The 21,057-nt window shown below is 40.9% G+C and overlaps 1 protein-coding gene across 1 annotated transcript; it reads right to left on the bottom strand.

The window, feature by feature from the left end:
- Nucleotides 1-10,198: 10,198 nt before the first annotated feature.
- On the bottom strand, nucleotides 10,199-21,057 carry CWC15 (CWC15 spliceosome associated protein homolog). The gene is made up of 7 exons (XM_024574600.3): nucleotides 20,959-21,057; nucleotides 19,603-19,742; nucleotides 18,906-19,018; nucleotides 18,201-18,289; nucleotides 16,690-16,803; nucleotides 13,306-13,424; nucleotides 10,199-11,076 (listed from the first exon to the last, which is right to left on the bottom strand). Exons 2-7 carry the CDS (start codon nucleotides 19,731-19,733, stop codon nucleotides 10,947-10,949), a joined length of 696 nt encoding a protein of 231 aa, XP_024430368.1. The 5' UTR covers nucleotides 19,734-19,742; nucleotides 20,959-21,057; the 3' UTR covers nucleotides 10,199-10,946.

Here is a 21,057-nt window from a genome sequence, read left to right as displayed (position 1 = left end):
CCGTGCTGTCCCTTTTTCTACACAGGACTTCGGTAGTTTGTGTGAATTTGTTCATTGCATCCATGACACTTCGGACACCACTGGCCGGAGTCTGCATCATAATATGTTTTCAATCCCCACAGAATTTACTGTTCTCAAGGTACATACCAATGAAGTGGCAGCATTGTCTCAAGTCGGGGTGTTGGTAAAAGGCAAAGGTGGAGAGAGGGGGAGTTCTATTTTGGAGATGTTTGCTGAGCGTGAGGTGCTTGTGGGCCATGAGTGGAGATGCTCAACAGACAGTTGGAAAGAAGGGCAGGAGATCAAGAAGTAGAAGAAGGCTGGAGATGCGGTCATGGGGCTCAGTGACATAGAGTCATATGTACCCCACTTACTGAAAGAGCTTAACCCAGTGGAGCAAACATCCGCCATTGCTACCCAACCTCCATACCACCCACAATCCCCCAAAGTGCAGAATTTTCAAACCAGGGGACTGTGACTTTGTTATTCTATGTGGGTCTTCCTCAGAATGTTAAGGGTAAAGAAGCAGCAAAGGGCAACAGGTGGGAAGGGTTTAAATGGAGGAAACTATGAAGTGGGAGGAAGGATGAGAGGGTAACACTCTGGGAGACCCCCATAGAAAGTGCCCATGTACGGCATTCTCAAAATTGGAGGCAGCAAGGGAAACAAGAGGTAGCTACAGTTGGGGTCTGATACCTGGCACCCCCCATGTTATCCTGCCCAGCCTTGACTCAGAATGACCTTGGAGAATGGCTTCCCCCTGCCTCTTCAGTACAGCACTGATCAAATATTCTGAGTTTATTACAAATCATGGGGGAGGAGGAGGGGGAGTCAGAAAAGAAATGGAAAAGGTATAAAATGAGCAGCCAGCCAAAAGGTGATTGTATAAATAGTGTAAACTGTCGCCAGCGCTGTGCTAGCTCTCTGAAAACACCAACGTCCTGATTTGTAGTGTTTGACAATTTCCATGGTTACATTCTTCCATCACAGGTGATTTTAAGTTACTTATGATTTACAACTAGCCTACAAAATATTTGACTATTTGCTAAGTAGCTTTTGCAAGAGGTAATTATTAAATACCAAATGGTTCCAGAATATCACTGAGTCTGGCACATAGCCATTGCAAAGAATGAACTAGAAACCGTTATCTTGGAAATATTTCTACAAATTTTTCTTGAATAACAACAGTCATGGGATTATGTTATATGATCTCCTATATGTAAAACAAACTGTGTGTGTCCGAGAGAGAGACAGAGACAGAGACAGAGAGAGAGAGAGAACAGAGAAATAACGTGGGTGATACACATGGGTTACCTGGTGGGCACTAATGTGGAAAAGGTAGAAGAAAGAAAACAGAAAGCAAGAAGCCAAGTAGAAGAGAAATACTGGGTCTTTTTTCATCATTTTTAAAAAAGCTCACACATAGTACATGATATAAAACTGCATTTATTTTATGTGAAATTAAATACATGTCCAAATTTTAAAAAATAGAGGCAAAGTGAGGCAAAAGCAATTTAAAGAAGGTCAGTGGTGAGCAGTATGTATCACCTGACATATGGTGAGGCTTTTTACACAATAATAATTTTAAAGAGGAAGAATAAATAATGCATCAATAAAATAATACATTAACTTAAAAAATTCTCACTGGTGACAACATGTATTCTGGTTTGGAAGTGAGGGCAAGGTAAGTAGGGAAATCTGAAGGGGGCAAGCTTGTCATCTGATGGATGTTGACCTTGTGTTCACAGTGGACCACTACACTGAGGGGGACCCGCAGGCAGATGGTTGCTCTCCTGGAGAAACCCTGACTTACTCTGCCCTGCAGGTGGCCATGAAGTGGACCCTGGGACAGAGAGGAGGGGTCCTATCATCCAAGCTATCTAAACATATCAGAAAATAACTTTTACAACACTTTTAAATGAACTGTAACATTATATAAAATACCTTTGTGGATATGAAAAATTAATCCACAGTCACAGAAGCACTAAACTCAAGAGCTGAATTTTTGGAACAAGTCATTTAGATCCCTTAACACAGTAGCAATCAAATATTTTCCTGACATTAGAACATTCTCCCAAGGTCAGAACCATAGATCTCCCAAGACCTTTGTGCTTCTCTGTGAATCTAGCATTCCTGCACAAGATGTAATTAGCCTGGCTCTGACCAAGCTGTGCCGCACTTTAACCCATAAATCTGCCTGAAGAATGCTTCAGTGTAAGTTAAAAATACCTTCAAAACCTAAACGGTTTCCTGACATGATAGGGCACCTTATCCTCACTGTCCTGAAAATATGCTCTAAATACCAGAGCTGCTTGATTATCAGGAAAGAAAGGCAGAGGCCTGAGTTGGGTTTCCTTTCCCGGCAAAGACAACCTCATTGTCTGCCCTGGGACCTGCAAGTCCCTTTCCAGACCCCTTTCTTAGGAAGCAGTTAGTGCAGCCACGGCAGCACACCACCTCCCAGATCACAGACAGGCAACTGGGTGCTAAAGGCTTCCGGCCCTGTGACTGGGAAAAGGCGTCTGCATGAGAGAGAGAGAGAAAGAGGGAGGGGGAGAGAGGGGGGAGGGGGGGAGAGAGAGAAGTGTGCAAGTGTGTTTGATTGTGAAAACTCTTCATTACAACTACTTTGAGCCCAGACTAATCCATGAACACCAGCCGTGATACCTAGATGAAAACAGGAAAGAATTCAATGCAGAAAAAGTGACCGCCACGTGCAGCGCCCAGTGCTGGGAACCCGAAGCGCACAACGTGCAGTTCCGAATTTCTAGGGGACAAACGCAGTCTACTGCAGGGATAAGACAAAGGCACTGATAGACTTTTTAAAAAAGGTATGTGTTAATATACGTGTTGTATTTGAACCGATGACACCCATTTCTTAGTGTAAAGAAAGCTAAGAGGAAAAAAAAATACTGATGGCCCTGTTTCATTTTTGACATCCAATAATTTACTCAAGAGGTGCCTTGGTTTAAAAATAATGACCAAACACATTTCTCTCTTCTCCTGGATAAGTAACCTAAAAGAGATTCAAAAGATATTACATATCTAAACCCAGAACTGAAATAAAACTGAATGAACTAAAATTAAGTTTCTTCTGAGAGAATAGGACTGGAAATAGAAATTAAATTGAATATGGCAAAACAGAAGATATATGTATTTTTGCATATGTGAGTCTGTGGCCTGAGAATTATACCAGCTATAAGTAGAGCAGGAATTAGGTGTAAGGAAATAGTCTATCTACCTACCTACCTACCTGTCTATCATCTATCACATTTTGAATAATATGAACGTGTATACAGGACCCATGGGCAAAGATGACGGGGTGGGGGTAGGGGGATTGAATGTGGGTGGGGGGTGGGTAGGGCAGAGGAGAGCAATGGGGAGGGAAATGAGGACAACTATAATTGACTGACATTAAAATTTTTTTAATTTTTAAAAGTGACAAAAATAAAATACGTAATATTTCAATATTAATATAATATTACAGAAAATGTACTATAGGTCTAAAACAGGGATGGGATAATGCAGTGGTTCTCAAACTAGGATAAAGATTGGTATCAACTAGAGAGCTTTAAAAAATATGGATGCCTAGGCTTTATCCCCAAAGATTCTGATTTAACTGGTTGGGGTGTGGCCTGGACATCAGGGTTTTTAAAAGGTTCCAGGAAGTTCTAATGTGCAGCCAAGGCTGAGAACCACTGAGATACTAAGAGAGAGGTTTAGAGAATAAAGAGAAGATCTTGACATTTTTTTATTTGATTGCCCAAGTTAAACAACAACAACAAAAAATCAGTGAAAGAATTGAAATACAAGAATAGAGAGGGTAGAAAATGCCTTAGAAAGTGGAACAAAAAGACAGACCAAAATATTGACAGGAAAAAAGATAGAGGGTTAATTTACCACATAATTCATATTCTGAACAAAAAGAACAGAGAAATAGGGGGAGAAATTATTTTTTAAAAATGAGAATTTTTTTCACTAGAATCAAAGGCCATAAATCAACAAAGGACTCACTGAGAATCAAACTTAGTAAGTGAAGGATAAGGCCAGATTCATCCCTTCAAAAACTAAAGCCCTTCTTAGATTCAGATAGTTCAGTATTTACACAGCGAAAGGAAATAACCAAGGGTGCTAGCTCCCTGTGGCCCTTGTGCAGGGCAACCCCAAGGCCAAAGGGACCAGGTGGTACTAATGACAGGACACCCTGTCATTAGTGCAGAGAAAGATACATCATTACAAAATTTTAAAACAGGAAGAAAAGAGAGATAAAGAACATAACATATCAAAAGATTGCAGAGATTAAAAACAAAACACTAGGATATATAAAGGAATATAAAGGAAAGTGACAGTAGAGTTTTCAACAGCAATACTAAGTTTCGAAAACATAGAGCAAACCTTTTAAATTCTAAGAGAAATTTATTTTAAACTCATACTCAGGAAATCTACCAATTAAGTTGTGGAGAGAGTAAACTAAAGCTAGATGTAGACATACAAAAACTCAGATATGTTACCTCACATTCATCCTTTCCTAGGAAGTTACTTCAGGATGTATCCTGTTAAAAGAAAGGAACATACCAAGAAGGAGAAAGACATGGGGCACTGAAAACACGGGGTTCTATTCTACGTGGGAAAGCATTAGAAGTAGTCCTGTAATTACACTCATGCTGGAGCCACTATTCCATCTGGAAGGTTCTGGAAAAGAGAGAACTTGACAGCTTATCTCATATAATAAAATAATTTTTTAAAATGGAGATAAATGAAGACATTAAAGAAAAACAATCAAAATCTCTAAGAAAATAAAAAGACTGTCTAAGCAAGAAAATTTAATCGTAACACTGACATTTTAAATGCTTTGATCTACAAAATCTTTTTATGTAATCAATTTATTGTTCTTTTGTTTTCTGCTTTTGATACCGTCCTTAGAAAGGCCATTTCAGCTCCACATTAAACACGCTCATATTTTTTCTACTACATTTATTTATTTTTTCCTTTAAAGCTTTAAACCACATGAAATGTATCTGGAGGACTGGTGAGGGAGCTGTGAGGTAGCTCTGTGCTTGTTGTTTCACTTGTCTTTTTTTTGTTACCCAAATGAGGGTTTTGGGGTTTTTCTGATGTACAGTTCTAAGTTATTTCAGATGATTCAAATATAAAAGGAAGAATTTTGTACTAAATTGCTTTTGTAATGTGAGAATGTATTAGTACAAACTGAAATAATATATACCATATAAAAAGAGAAAAATAAAACCACATACTTCTCCATAAGCCACTTGAGCAGGGCTGGAACGCAGCTGATCTGAATCCCAGAAGAACGCCTTGCTTGGGATTCTCCTGGAATGTGGAAGGCTTGTGAGGACCAGCTACAGAGTTATTTCTCAGGCTTTCAGAGACAGCTTCCCCTGGTTCTCTGCTGTGACTAGGTTTGAGGCTTTCTACCTCGCTTCCTTTAGGGCACAGCTGGAAGCTATGAAACTTAGCTGCAACATGACATTGCTTTCTCTGCACTAATGACAGGGTGTCCTGTCATTAGTGCCACCTGGGCTTTGGGGTTGCCCTGCACAAGGGCCACAGGGAGCTAGCACCCTTGGTTATTTCCTTTCGCTGTGTAAATACCGGACTATCTGAATCTAAGAAGGGCTTGTGTCTTTATTTTTTGAAGGGATGAATCCAGTCTTGTCCTTCACAGTAGCAATTTATTTTTCTACCAAATGGTTAGTAAATTTTCGTGGCATCATTTGCTGAACAGTTCATTTTGCCCCCCATTGATTTTCCTTTTTCTTGTTTCTTATCCTTTTTAAAAATTTTCTTACATACAAGATTACCTTATGTATATGCATTTGTTTCGGGACTTTTTATTATGGTCCTTTTTTTTCATCTCTCTGTGTTGGTGCCAGACCCACACTAATTTTTATACAAAGATGGGCAAAAGTAGGTTTACAGTTTTTCGTGTGAAAAAACATGCAGCTTATGACTATTACAACAGCTGCCCTAGCTGGTGTGGCTCAGTGAGTGCCCATCTGCGAACCAAAGGGTCACCAGTTCGATTCCCAGTCACAGCACATGCCTGGGTTTTGGGCCAGGTCCCCAGTAAGGGGTGCTTAAGAGGCAACCACACATTGATGTTTCTCTCCCTCTCCTTCTCCTTCCTTTCCCCTATCTCTAAACATAAATAAATAAATAAAAAGAAAGAAAGCAAAAAAATAGCTTCATTAACTCAAAAGAACGTCACTCACAACTGTAAATCTACCCTCTGTTTATTTGTAATCCATTTTAAAACAGGTGAAGAAAACCCTTCTCATTATTTTTCCTTGCCAGCTTTTTTTTTTGATGTTCCTCCCAATTTATTTTAACAGAAAATTTTTAAATAATTTGGTTGAAACATCAATTCTTTTAAATCCCAAGCACATGGAATTTCATAATAATTTCTTTTGAGTGGAGAACTGATATCTTTATACTATTGATTCTTCCCATCTAGGAATAGGTTTTTCTCCACAATTTTTTAAAAAATATTTTATGTATTTACTTTTAGAGAGAGGGGAAAGAAATGAGAAAGAGAAGGAGAGAAATATCAATGTATGGTTGCTTCTCTCACGCTCCCTACTAGGGACCTGGCCCACAACCCAAGCATGTGCCAAGGGAATTGAACCAGCGACCCTTCAGTTCACAGGCCCGCACTCAATCCACTAAGCCACACCATCCAGGGCTCCACATTTGTTAAAGCCTGCATTAATACCCCACAGTGGAGATCTAGAGCTTTCTTCCAAAGAGGCCCTGCACATTTCTTGTTAGGTTTATGACTGTGACTTACACATTTTCTGTAGCTGTCATGGATGGGATTGTTTTCCATTATCTTTCTTAAATGGTTGTTGTTTATTAAACGGTTTAGGCAGAGAGGTGGCATGGTGGTAGCTCCTCTAGGGATGGTTGGCGGGGTGACCCTGCACTGGGGGGTCTGTAGTGCTGATGCCCACAGGGGCAGGCTCTGATGCTCTGTGAGCCTTGCCACTTCCGGTATCCCGGTTTGTCTCCTCCCCAGAGAATTTTTCTTCCCTTGGAGCTTCTTTGAAGCAAATGCTTCAAGAGGGTGACTCAACTCCCAGTGTTTACTTAACCCACCCTCTGGAAATAGGCCTCTGAGGCCAAGAGTTAGAGGAGGTGTGCGTGTTGGGGAAATCTCGGGCTGACACTAGAACCCTTCCCCTTCATTCTGAAAAAATCCAAAGGTGGTTTAGACCCCACTCCTCTTTCCGCCTTCCTCAGATTCCAGCTCACATACAGATGGCTGAGCTCCCAGGAAACTGCTGCCAATTAGTCCGGGGCCGCTAGGAGCCATTTCTCCGCCTATTTCCCAAAAGGGAGGCTGTTTGAAAACATGCTGAGATGAAAAGATCACCCTGGAGAGAGAAGTTGGCAGATGCCTCTCTGAGGAGTATGAACATGATTGATTTCTTCCTCCTCCTTTTTTTCCTCCTAAAGTACCTCTGAGAAGTAGGCCAGGCAAGACAGGATATTTTTTAAAAATGGAAATGAAAAACACCTAAGGAAGTTTCTGTATAAAAAGATTCCGGGAGCTAGGATATATGGCCTCTGTGGGCGTGCGATTTGGAGAAAGGTGTGAGTGCTACATCCCAATGCCAGCCACCACCACAAATAAACAGCACCTAGCATTTACTGAAAGGTGACTCCAAGGCTGGTCCTTTGTCTTCTGCCCCACAAACCTTGGCCCAGAGAAGAGGCGGGGGGGGGGGGGGGGGGGGGGCGGGGGGGGGGTCCAATATCGTAGCCCTCAGAAGCTCCAGCTCTCCTCCTCTCCCTTTCCCTCGCTCTTCCCTCTCCTCTCAGGAGTAGTTCAGTCCAGTTAGACCCACTTTTAAGGTGTCTCAAAGACAGGACGAGCCCCCCTTTGCTCCCTGGTGCTGGTGCTTCCAGGGTCCAGCAGGAAACTGGCCCAGTAGGCCCTGCCCTTGGCAGGCCTCTCAAGGCCTCTGCCCTCTGGGTCCCAGTTTTTTCTCCCGTGCCTAGGTGACTACCTGACCCTGACTGTGTCTGTGCCCGGGCCTGTGTGGGGCAGGAGGGAGCACAGAGGGCAGCCCTGGAAGGAGCCGTAGGCACTGCCCCTAAGATTGCAGTTACAACTGTGGTATCTGTTTCCAGGTTTTGTCGATCATGTGAGTAGCTGAGTATCTCAAGCCATGTCAGTTCTTCAGAGTGTATTGTGAGTGTCTCCCTGCCCTTGCCCACATTTGTGCTAGGTTGCCTGGTTCCCAGCTGCTGCTCACTGGACCAGCTTTGTATCGGAACAAAGACATCCTGTTGGCCAGTGGAGCATGAAGCCTTCCTTCCAGGGAGGCCAGAAGCAGGAATGAGTGGCCTGTAGTTTTGGGGGACAGAAATCTATTCTTGCAGAAGTGGGACAAATGAATAGTGAGAAGCAGAGTAAGAGCTGGAGAGAAAAGGTGCCTTTCGAGTATTCTTAAGCTAAACCTCCGTTTCAGTGAGTTTCTGCTGCTGGGTCTCTAATCCCAGCAACTGGAGCAAGAGCAGCCCTGTCTGGTCATACCTATTGCCCGACCCAAGCTGAGGGGCTAGGGAACCTCTTAATTCAAAAACTAGACCTTTGTGATAGAACAAATAGGCTTTCAAACTTTCATCCAGCCCCTGCTCTGCTAGCAGAGGCAGATAGAAGGAGAACATGTGTGAGATCCCTACTGTGTGCCTGCCACACTTCCATTTTATTAATCCCCACCAAACTTCCTTGCAATTGTCTTGTTACTATGGTTTCACGCGTGAGAAAAATCAGAAGGGCTAATGAGCAGAAAGAGGCAGTCAAGCACACCAGTTAAGAGGATGGGCTTTAGAATAAAGGCAGTTTCAGGTTTGAACCTGGCCCTATCCCCGTAAAGATTTTTGACTGCGTCTTTTTTCAAGTCTTCTTCCAAACTTCAATTTCCTTATCTGTGAAACAGGGAAAAAATGCCTACCTTACAGGTAGTGGTGTCGATTAAATGGCTGCCATGCAAGCACGCTTGGTGAAGTCAGTCTCAGTAAAGCCCTCGTGAGCTGGGCATCACACGCAGACCCATCTGGCTGCAAAGCCCTGGCTCAGCGTGGGCCCTGGAAGGGACTGGGCAGATTCCCGTTGAGTCAACACAAGAGGTTTGGCAATGAGGAAGCAAGGAATTTTAGCTAAGGCTGTTACCTGCTCCGTAAATCTGAGGGCTGAAACTTTTTAACATTTATGTGCCCTGGATTTGACTGGTTACACAATACTGTTTTACACTGGAGAATGTTAGGGAAAGGGAGAAACCACTGATACTAGCCTTACTCTGATTCTTCCTGAACCTGTCAGGCTCAAGGAGAGACGAATCAGAAGTGGACCTTGGGAGTAACGGTATACCCAAATCAGACCCGTTTTGGAAATCTGATGTCACATCTGTAAGCTCGTTTTCATGTCATTTTACGGCACTCATTCATGCTCCATCAAGTATTAACTTTGATCCAGCCACTCAGTCTGAATTGTACTTTTAACTTTACATAACCTGGTATTCTTCCTATTAAGCGTTGCTTTGAAGAAAATTGAAAATGTAAAGACACCCTATAGTGAAGTTGGAGGAAAAAAAGTTTTACTGTTATTGAAAGCTTAAAAAAACACTAGTCAAAATATTCAAAATTTTAAGTCAATAGCTCGTTTGGGACAGAAAATGCAGAGCATGAGCCTGGAGTCCAGGCCTGGGCCCCACCTCCAGCTCTGCTGACTCGGCCTGCACACAAGCCGTGTCAAGGCTTCCTCTGGGGAAATGCTAGGGTAGCAGGTGCGGTCTCAGGATGGGTCTCTATCTTTACCTGGAAAAGCCTCAATTTTGGGTCCCAAACCTTATCAAGATTTTATTTATTTTTCCAGAAAGGGGACAGGGATGAACAGAGGGAAATATTGATCAGTTGCTCTCACAAGCCCTAGCCAGGGACCTGACCCACAACCCAAGCATGTGCCCCGACTGGGAATCAAACCTGTGACCTTTCAGTTTGCAGAACACCCAACCCACTGAACCACACCAATCAGGGCTGGTTTCAAACTCTATCACAGTGATACCCTTAAAATCACAGCCCAGGTTTAGGAAAGCTTCATTTCCCAGCTGTGTAGAGACACTCCCACTTCCCACATACACACCCTTCCAAGACAAAATACAAATAAGCAAAATCCAATTTCCAAAGTTTTTATTTCATGCACTGTTTGACTTTAAAATTTTCTTAGGATTTGTCTCTAGTGTGTGTCACTGTACAAACTGTCTCATTCCAGAGAAACCTGGAGGCTAGGGATCCAGAACAGTGAGGGCCACAGGCCTCCCAGGCATGCTTCAAGAGCTCATCTTGGGCCAAGAAAGGAGCCTCTGCAAAGGTAAGACACCCCGTGCTCCCTCAGGTGCACATCGGGGCGCTTCCTGGTTGAGGACACATTTCGATAGCATCAAGTGGTCCACATGGAATGAATCCCTTTCATCTTTCATCATACTCTTTTATAAAACCAGAGACAATATCAGGAATTAACTGACCGTAAATCAATGTTAGAGAAATGAGGAGAAAAAGTTAATGTACAAAGAAATACAAAACACAAAAGAAAATACGCAGTGATTTATAAACTGCATTCAGTTCAACAAAAATTTGGGGAACGTAGATTTGGTTATTTAGATTATGAAAACATTTATGACAAGAAGATTGGAATTTCTTTCCAATTTTAAAAAAGAAAACGTATGACTGGAAACATTCAGACTGGGAACTGGGTGAATTCCCAAGTCCTTACCAAATAAGGTGTCAGTCAAGGAAAATATATTTTGGAACTTAAAATTAGGGAAGCCTATTCACAATTTAAAAAAGAAAAAAACAAACTAACCAAAATAATGTCAGAGTGACTGTTTACATTTTATAGTCTTTAAGCACATAAAACTGCACTATTTAATATATTTCTCCATAAACTTTTTGTGAAATTCAGATCGCAGCGTGTCATTGACAAATCTTTTGTCTTTCTTCTGATCATCCACTCCTTTTGCACAATTCTTGAAAACAACATCATCATCCCACCTGAAGGAAAAAAAGAAAACAGAACGTTCTTAAAATGCCTGTATTAGGAAACAACACTGTGTGAATTGTATGTATATATACAGGCAGCAATTACACTCAAAAGAATAGAGTAATTCTGAATAGGTTGTAATCCTGCACTGTAACAGCAGAAAGGGCAATTTCCTATTTAGAAAACATTCTTATTACTTCTCCAGTACAAGAGGCTCTGATTAACTCAGAAGGCAGAAACACATAAATTTTCATTGCATAACTATCAAATGTGTTCAGGTCTGAAACAAAAAAGTACCTGACACCACCCTGATTAGTACAGACAACTCTAGAAAACAACTGACCGATTTTCTGTAGTTCAGATGGGGTGGTTTTGATTTTATCTACTCTTTCGTCAGTTAACATTTATAATCACCCCCTGTGGCATTTACATTTTTGGACAATAAAAGGAGAAAGCAGCACTGGCGTATAACGATTAAGGCTTATATATATTATTGGTGCACATGTGCATTAGCCATAAAGAAACAGCAGCTGAAGAGCCTAGGGCAGAACTGTGGTTGCATTCTTCTGGTTGGGTTTCATTATGCACAAGCACAGAAAGAGAGACACCTATGGAGGGGCTATAAAATTCATGTTTTACAGAAAATCAACAGTATAATTTCAACATATCATCTCGCCACAAACCCATTATGTGATTAATGTATATAGCATATACTCTCATAGATACATATAAAATGAAAGCCCATGTAATGCGTGTGTGCACGTGTATGCATGCAGAAGACACCACACGTGAAAAATAAGCAAAGAGCGTGGGCGTCTTTGGAAAACAGTGTTAGTAATGTCATCACAGTGCAGGACACAGGTATGTGAAAAGCTGAGCAGAGCTTGGTCAGATGTGACCTGCATATTAACACACATTCTAATCTCCAAACAATTCCATCTGAATCTAAACAAGGCAGAAGAAATTATATAGTTTAATATGAATATAATCAATGTAGTTTTTTCTCTACCCACTCTTCCATGTAGCTACTGGCTGCTCCTTCTCAGCCTAGGTTTTCTTCACTCAAAACTCATCCCACCAGTATTCACTGAGCACCCACCTAACCCCCACACGTTACCCCAGGCTCAGTCCCCTGACCTCTCCCGTAGCTGGACTCCTTCTCTAGGTGCCCTCATCCAGCCTTCATGGCTTAGAAATCTGTGAGTTGACAGCTCCCAAATTCCTTATCTCCAGCCCGGATTCACTCCAGAACCATTTATCCAGCTCCACAGTCAACATCTCCACCTAGATTTACACTACATTCTGAACTTCACGTCTTCTGTCAATTCCCCCACCCCACAGTTATAAAAATAACCACCAGCCTTCCTCCCACTCAGCACTTCTATAAGCTGTTCTGTTTTATTTTCCTGAGTATCACTGTCTGAAGTACCATGTTCAGTATTTATTCATATTCTCTTCCCTTTCCTCCTTCTGCTTCGCCCCTCCAAACACACACACTGCAGAAGAGTTAACACGCCAGGCCTGAAACTGCTATCCTTAGAAAGGCCGGCTTGCACAGTCGGCCCTAGGCTGGCACCTGGACACTTGGACTCCAGGAACCTTCTCATTACCACTGCCTCCACTGTTTGTGCAGATAACGCGGTTTATGCCAAACCCTTGTTTCCCGTCTGGGAGTCTGAACTTTGGTACATGCTAGGCAGACGCCAGCCCGTGGGCACCGAGTCTCTAATGGGCTTCCCTGGGTGGAAACACTGCACATTTCCGTATTCTCACTGCTAGGGGAAAGGATGTGCTCTGTGTGACACCTCATGGAAGGGACAGAGCATAAGGGACTCTGCACCTGGACTGCCGTGATGCCCTTTCCCCTCACGATCTGTAACTGTACTATGCTTGCCGTGGGCACAGCTACACGCTAACTCCCCCGAGTCCTTCCAGGGGGTCCCTGAATGTGAAGGGTGGTCTCGGGGACCCTTGACACAAAGTTACACCTAAAATGTACACTCTGTAGGGTCAAAGGCTCAGTGCACTGCTCTGCCTGATGCTTAGAACAGTATGTGGTACACTGCTGGTTACTGTAAGTATCTACTGAAAATAAGTTATGTCTCTCATTCTCCTTCCATTACTCCAAAATGTGACAGAGTATCAGTGCAAAGTGGGATTTTAGAAGCTTTATATAATACAGTTTGCTGTAAAACTCGTAATCTGTGTGTGTATGTTTCCAACTCATTACTGTATAGTACCTTCTTTTAACTTTGAAGTTGGCCTGAGGCTGGGATGGGCCAGTGAGATTAAGGAGAGGGTTTCCACTCAGAATGTTTTCCATACGAATCCTTTCTTCTTCAGCTTTTTGCTCTTGTTCCTGTCAATGACAGGGGAAGATTCATATTTACTTATGGTAAGTCCAGGGTCAACCTTCTCATACAACTCCTATTTCAAAAGACTAAGCGTTAGAATAAGCATTAAGGTAGTGTTGTTTTTTTAATTTGTCTTCAAAACATGCCAGAAAAACCCCACTTATCAAAATAAAATAATATGACATTTTTATTATAAATATTTCATGCATGCCATCATCACACATACATTAGTCTCTTTTGATTCTGAAATTTGTCAGATATATACTTAAATCTTTCTTGAGGTACACACAAAATTGCTTATTTTAAGATTACACCAATACACATCCTAGCAATTTAAGCACATATTAAACATCAAAGACACATTTAGCAAAGCTATTACCTTGATTTTCAAACATAACTGATTATACTAGTCAATGCTTGTTATCTTGAATTACTAACAACGTAAACCTGCACCTCTAGGGTTGGTGACAAGTTGTTATTAGCCAAGAAGTACCTCCTAAAATGAGACAAACTACCAAAATTACCTTGTTAACATGTATTTCTATAAATTTACCTGAGGTTTATCCATTTTGTTCTTATTATTTACTGTTACTTTGTTTTTATACTTCTCATACCATATCAGTTATAAGCATGTCCTCACTTTTACTTTAGCATTAGCCTCTTTAAATTCAAATCCCCCTCAGTTTCATTCTTAGAATTAGGAATATAAAATGTCTAAAATCCTTAACCATAGCTTCGAGGCCTCCCTGATTCCATGCCATCTTAAACCAAAGGTAGACCCCACTTTGCTATGTGTTGGGGAAGATAGAAATGTATGACTTAATAGATCAAGGGAAAAGAAACTTTTTGGAAGTCCATTTAAAATATATCTATGTTAAAACCATTTGGAAAAACAGCCTGATTTCCAATACATGTTAACGATACTTCATTTTAACATCTAAATATGAACACTGGGTTTCATTTTTTTTGTGAGACCAATTAGCTGGAAGGTGAGAAAATTCAATTTTCAGGGGAAAAAAACATTTTAGGCCATTGCTCAGACCTTTAACAGAGTCAGGAATATTTCTACAAATTATGTATTTATTTTTAATAAATATTGATGCTGAAATTTAAGACTCTAGAAAGCTAGGAGCTCAAGTATACAATGTGTCCAAACTTATAATGATACATGTGATGTAATAAGGTCCTGGCCATTCTAAGTTTGGAATATATTTCCTTTAGAGTTGTTGGCTGGTTACCACACAGCTCTGGAAAATGAAGGTGCCAATTCTTTCCATATATGAGTGAGTACCAGGCACATTATGCTTTATGAACACAGGCTAAAGGCTGTACAGCCCGTGGGTCAAATCCAAACCACCCGGTTTTATAAATAAGGTTTTACTGGAACACAGTCTTGTTCATTCATTTAGGTACTGTCTGTGGGTGCTTGTGCTACAACAAGCAGAGCTGAACAGTTGTGACAAGGGATTTGTGGCCCTTAAGCCTAACGTATTTATGGCCTGGCCCTTTACAGAAAAGTTTCCCAGCCCCTGACACAGGCAGAATGGTTTGAGATGTTATTTTGGGACACTAAGAAACCAACCACTAGAAAGCCTGGGAAACAGGGACAGAAGAACTAAAGCTGTCATCAACCCCAGCAAACACCAACACATTTTTACACAGATTAGATGAACCTCACAAAATTACAAGATCTTCTGTCAAAAGTGTTTATCCTCCCTAAAGCTTAACCAATGTGTTTAAATTGCTAATCTTTTTATGCATTTACAACTGGTAAGATAAACCAAACAGTATTTGGAAAAGAACAACTGCCCTCTAGTGGTGTACAAGTGATATGAGGAATGTTCTTAAATACTGTTTTCTACAATGAGATATAAAAACTATAAACTATTATAGTTTTGCTATCTTATGCCAAACTTTGATAAAAATTGAATATTAAGATATTTTTCTTCTTCCAATCCGAATTCCAGCAGTCTTCAAACCCTATCTCAAATTTGACGTCTTTTCTGAATTCTTCCCTGACCCTTCTGACCCACATGAAGTCCACCTCCCTGGATTCCAAGTATTAAATTAACCTACATCAGTTTTTTGTCTAAATTGTCTTCATTTTTTTAACAGAACAATTCTTGGCTCCAATGACATCTTACACAGATGTAATAAAAGAGCTGCTCTGTTCTGGTTGAAAGTGGAGGCTGATATCTCAACTTGAGCAACTTAAAATGTATCAAATTTAACATGTTCCAAGTAGAACTCATCATCGTTCCCTCCACCTAAATATGCCCACCCTTCTGTATTCCCTGTGTTAGCATATGGCACCAATATCTACCCAGAAAATGGGGGTCATCTTTCTTGACACATCTGATCAGCCACTTTAGATAGAGCTATCAAAAAGGTCAACCCCACCTTCTTGAGAGCTCTATCAGCGCATCTGTTCACTTCTTTCGATTCTAACTTCTGTTGTGCACGACACTCAGAACTGCAGGTGAGGGTTACTGGTACAGCCTCTTTTCCAAGAACTGAGGGGATACACCAGTTCTTTCCAATGTACCCTCAATACTTCTGCCAGAGTAATCTTTCAAAAATGCACATGCAATCTCACCAATCTCCCGCTGAAATTACCTAGCTTTACAAACTATCCTTCAGAACAGAGTCCAAACTCCTTTAGCATTGATTTACAAGCCTAATGCTTTTGATCTGCTTTTGCCTCCCCAGTTTCATCGCTTACTTTTATTGCTATGGATCCTAGTTAATCCTTACAACTATCTTTAGGTTAGGTATTCTTCCATTGTGTAAACTGAGAGACTGTGGGGACTCAGAGAAGTTAGGCAGTTGCCCTAGATCATATATGATACTTGTTGACACACTGCTTGAACAAGTTCCTGGAAAGAAGACTGAGGTAGGGGACCAGAAGAGAAATGAGGATGGCCTCATTTTATCGGTGAGTTCTATGTAGGCCATGACTAAATTTTAATCATTTGTGATTCCTCTGACATTTAACAGACATTAACTAAATGTCTGTTGAGCAAACAAAAAATAAGTGAATAAAGAGCAACTTGGTAAGTATTATTAAGCATGTCTGAACTACTTGGAAAGAATTTCTAACATAACCAAGGGACTTAAAATGTCACAAAATGATCAGATTTATAGGTCTACAAGTCCTATAATATCTAGACATAGCAAGGATGATTTCTAATACAAGATACTACCTGAATTAAAAATATACGCACTTTAGTTTAAGCAAGAAGATGTAAATATTCAACACTTTGATTTTACCTTCCTGGCTTGCTCTTCAGCTCTTTCTTTTTTAATTTTTTCCAGCTCTGCAAGAAGAGCTGCAGTGTCATCGTCATCACTCTCCTCTTCAAAGTCTTCATCTTCATCTTCCTCCTTAAAAAAGAATGTGATGGCCCAAAACATTAGAGAGAAAATTCACATTTTTCATTTTTTTTTCTATAAAAATTGCACTTATCAGATAGATCTTTGAGGCAGGAATAATTATCCTAGTGCAAAAGATAAACGCACCTACATATGGTTAAAGTCAACAACCAACCAACAACCCCCCCCACAAAAAGCTTCTGAGTACTTACTAAAATGTCAACCTCTGATGTATTTTAGAGATTATAATAACTAATAGTATAACAAAGTGTCTTTCAAATTTACAGTGTCAAAGGGAATTTAGATATAAAAGTATTTCTAACACCAGAAAAGGAACACATTACACTGATGAACAATACATACATACATAGTGTTATCACCCTGAAAATCAAAAATAGTTTATTATAGCTCAAAACAACTTTAAACTAGGAAGGAAGAATAATCAAAAGTAAAAAAAGGTTGCTAAGTTCTCAGAAGAAACCAATTTCAAATGAATAATCATTAACCCTCACTGAATTCCCCATACTTAATTACTGAATGATTTAACCCAATCTGTCCACTCTAGAATTACTTTGCTGATATATGTGCTTAATTGGATGCTACTCAATTGGAAAGGTCACTTGGGTTTTTTCACTGTATGTAGAAAATGGCAAATTAATTACAGACTGTGGGTCCTGTTAAATTTTAATGTTAACTAAAGCACTAGTCCTTAAAAACCACTTAGATCCAGTTAGGTCACTTCTCTCCCTAAGCACAGAGGGAGCCTTTAAGTGTGCTGCACATCTGGAGGGCACCATGGGTTTCTAATGCGGAAAGGCCCCTGGCTGCAACTCTAGGGGCTGCTATTGATGGGGCCCAGTCTGAAGAGCGCCCTCTGGAGGTCTGTAACATGGGAGCACAATCTAAGGTTTAATAGAGGGAATTTTTTAGGGAAGCATATTCTTTAATAGGTCACTTCCTTATTTGGTTCTTGAGAGCTGAAACTTGTTTTTGAAGTTTGAATAACCACATAGTAACATTCTTTGTTTTAAAATCAACTACAAAGTTTGCTCTGACGGGTGTGGCTCAATTGGTTGGGTATGGTGCCACAGAGTAAAAGCTTGCCAGTTCAAGTCCTGGTCAGGGCACACGCCTGGGTGGCGGGTTCGGTTCCCGACTGGGGCGTGTTCAAGAGGCAACCCATCAATGTTTCTCTCTCACATCATTGATTCCCCCCTCTTTCTCCCTCCCTTCCCCTCTCTAAAAATAAATAAATAAAATCTTTAAAAAATAAAGTCAACTATAAAGTTTAGCATTTGAATAACAGTTAAATAAAAATAAATGGCACTTTTTAAAGCCAAAAGAATAAAAAAGTATTTCAGAAAACAGTATAAATTACTATGGCGATAAAAGCACGAAACAAAACATACATCTGTTAGAGGATCATCTGCATCCAGGTTGGCAGCGGGAATCTGGTCTAACCGAGGCTTCTTTGACACTGAAGACGAGGTTGTATGTTCTGGGGATAAACAAACATTACTTAGCTTACTGAAACAAATACTATATTTCATGTAACATCTTAGGGACCTGTGAGCACCAAGAATTTAGATCACAACTGTCATGACAGCAGAGATCAAAACCACAGTGCTTGGTAAATAAGCCCTTGGTAATAAATATTTGTTGAATAAATTAATGAATATTGGCTTTAACATGGGAACTGTAGTCTCTCCCAGGAAATTTAGAGACTAGTTCACATACACTGTAAATGTATGCCCCCAGATGCCTCCCAAGCCAGTGACAAAAATAGGAGAACTTCACAAACAGAAACCATGGGGCCTTAAAATTCTGGCTCTTGTAAATAGTCAAAAAACTCCTTGATCTGAACTGAAACAATGACTGCTGAATATCCCCAGTGCATCTTATGGTTCTCATACAGAACCATAAAAAGATGGAGCTGGAATCGGCCTTATTATCATCTCTAATCTAACCATATTATTTAGCAAAATGTTGCAACTCACACCAATATTTAAAACCGAAAAAACCCACCAGCAGACAGCAACCTGCTCCAATTACCAAATGAAAGAAAAACCACTGTCAATAATTCTATGCAACAATGTCTGGGGTAGTGTTGGTACCTCGAGTTGGACGATCTCTGTTTTTTTCCCTTGCAGCAGCTCGCTCTCTCTCTTCCAGCTCTCTTCTGAAGTCACGGTTCCGAACCTCTTCAGGGGCATCCTGAGTGGCCTGTCTAAAGTAGAAACAAACCAGGGGAAAATGTTTCTTAAAAAAACACATGGCTGGAGCAATGGAGGAAACTTCACAAAAAAGCAGTTTTGTCCTTGAGTCCCTAGAGTACAAAAGAAGGAACTGGACAACATTATTACTCTAATCTGTGGGTTACTAACAGGTATCCTTGTGATGCTTCCAATATTTCAAGAATCCCGAAATGAATCACATATATTCTTATAATGCTGCAGATCAATTAAAATGTCTACTTTTTGTTAGTAGGTCAACTCAGGGCACATTACAATAACACTTTTATTCTCATATTGATTAGTATTGACAGTGCATTGTCTTTCTGAAGTAATGTGTTATTTTTCCATGTACATGTGGATATTCTTGATTAATAGGAATTTCTGATTAAGAAATATCTGGTCATTTTTTCACAATCACAGAGCATAATTTTAGTGTTAGATATTCTATAGCATTCTACTCGTATAAAAATAAATAACTGATATAAACCCAAACATGCTACCATCTCATGACCATGCCATTTAACTAACTGATTTTCATCTTGCTTTGTGAACAATAAAAAATGAAAGTCTTCATTACCTGTATTTTATCTTTGTATGAGAAGGTAGGTCTCTACTAGAATACTGCTTGGAGAGTTGACTCAAATCACCTTCTCCTTTTCCTCTCCCACCTCTAGCAGGTTCAAACGTTGGCCGAGCTGCTGTCGTCATCTTTTATGCCTTGAAGAAAAATAGTATCAAGTTACTGCCTATATGCCAAATTATCATTTCTTAAAAGTGTTAACATCTATCCTTGTGAAATGATTTCGTAACTCATTCCCCAAAATTTACTTAAAAACCTCAAACAGAAGTTCTCAAGAAAATCAAGCAATGAGGCTCGGGGTGTTCAAGGAATATGGCTTCTTAGGTAACTCCTATTGAGTACAAAAAATTCTCTTCTGAAGATCTGAGTTTGTGCTCCTGTTGTTCTGGCTCTACGGCCTCGGGCAAACCACTTAGCTTAAAATTTTGTCATTTGTGGGATGGGGATATTTCTCATAGAATTATTTGGCGGGGCAAAGCCCTTGTAAAATACAGTATAAGCCATGAGTGAGTTTTAAAAATTCTCAACTCACCAGACTCCCTAATGTTCGCATTTTATCTAAACTCACACAACATAAAATAGGCATGTAACTACAAAAAGAATACATAAAAATCACACAAAAAAGATATTCTAATCACAATTACTAAATGTCCTGGATTAAAGTGTGCTAAAAACTTCAACAACAGTCACCTGGGCAAAATCCTCCAGCCTTTTTGTTGATCCACCTTTCTCTTACAGCCCCCAGCATAATAAAAACCAGGTCTTTTGTAAGTACAATTTAAGGAATGCTCAAAAAGACCGGAGCCTCGTTCCCAAAAGGTGCTGATAAAATCAGAGACCCCGTTCCTTGTTACTTTGGGTAATGGACAGCCAAAATAATCTCATAGGGGCTACTAAAACCCCGTCAAGCGTAGGAAAGAAAAGCAAGTGTGCGGGGGATGTTGGGGAACGTGGCATAAGTCTAGATTTTCAAAAAAAGGGAAAGGGAGGTATCCAGAGGTGGAGAAAAAGGGTTTCCAGACGCTGGGAGCGCCGCCGCCTCTCACACACCCCTGGATAATTGTCATTCCCGTCTCCCGGGAGTTCACCTTCGGGATGTCACGACGAACTCGCTGACTCTACGCCGATTAGGCGAGGGGTGAGGAGGCCCGGGATCTGCCTCGGCGCTGCGCTCTCCGCGGCGCCCGGGACTCGAAACCCGGCCGCCAGCATTGGGCTCCGCCACCCGCCCGCCCGCCGCTCTAGGGCCTCTTCCATCCGCGCTCGGTTCTCAGCCGGCAACGCCCGATCCCAACCGCCCTTTCCCGTCCCACTCGTACAAGAAAGACAAACTGCGGTTCTTCCGCAGCTTACCTTGGCTGAGGTCCGATTCTGCAGCTGCCTCCGGAGATCGCACAGGCCGTAATGACTCTTGGCTCCCAGAATCCCCTGCACCCGGGACCAAAGCCCAAG

Source organism: Desmodus rotundus, chromosome 5 (genome assembly GCF_022682495.2).
Source record: "Desmodus rotundus isolate HL8 chromosome 5, HLdesRot8A.1, whole genome shotgun sequence".
Lineage (NCBI taxonomy): Eukaryota > Metazoa > Chordata > Mammalia > Chiroptera > Phyllostomidae > Desmodus > Desmodus rotundus.
This window is presented reverse-complemented; position numbering and strand designations above follow the sequence as displayed.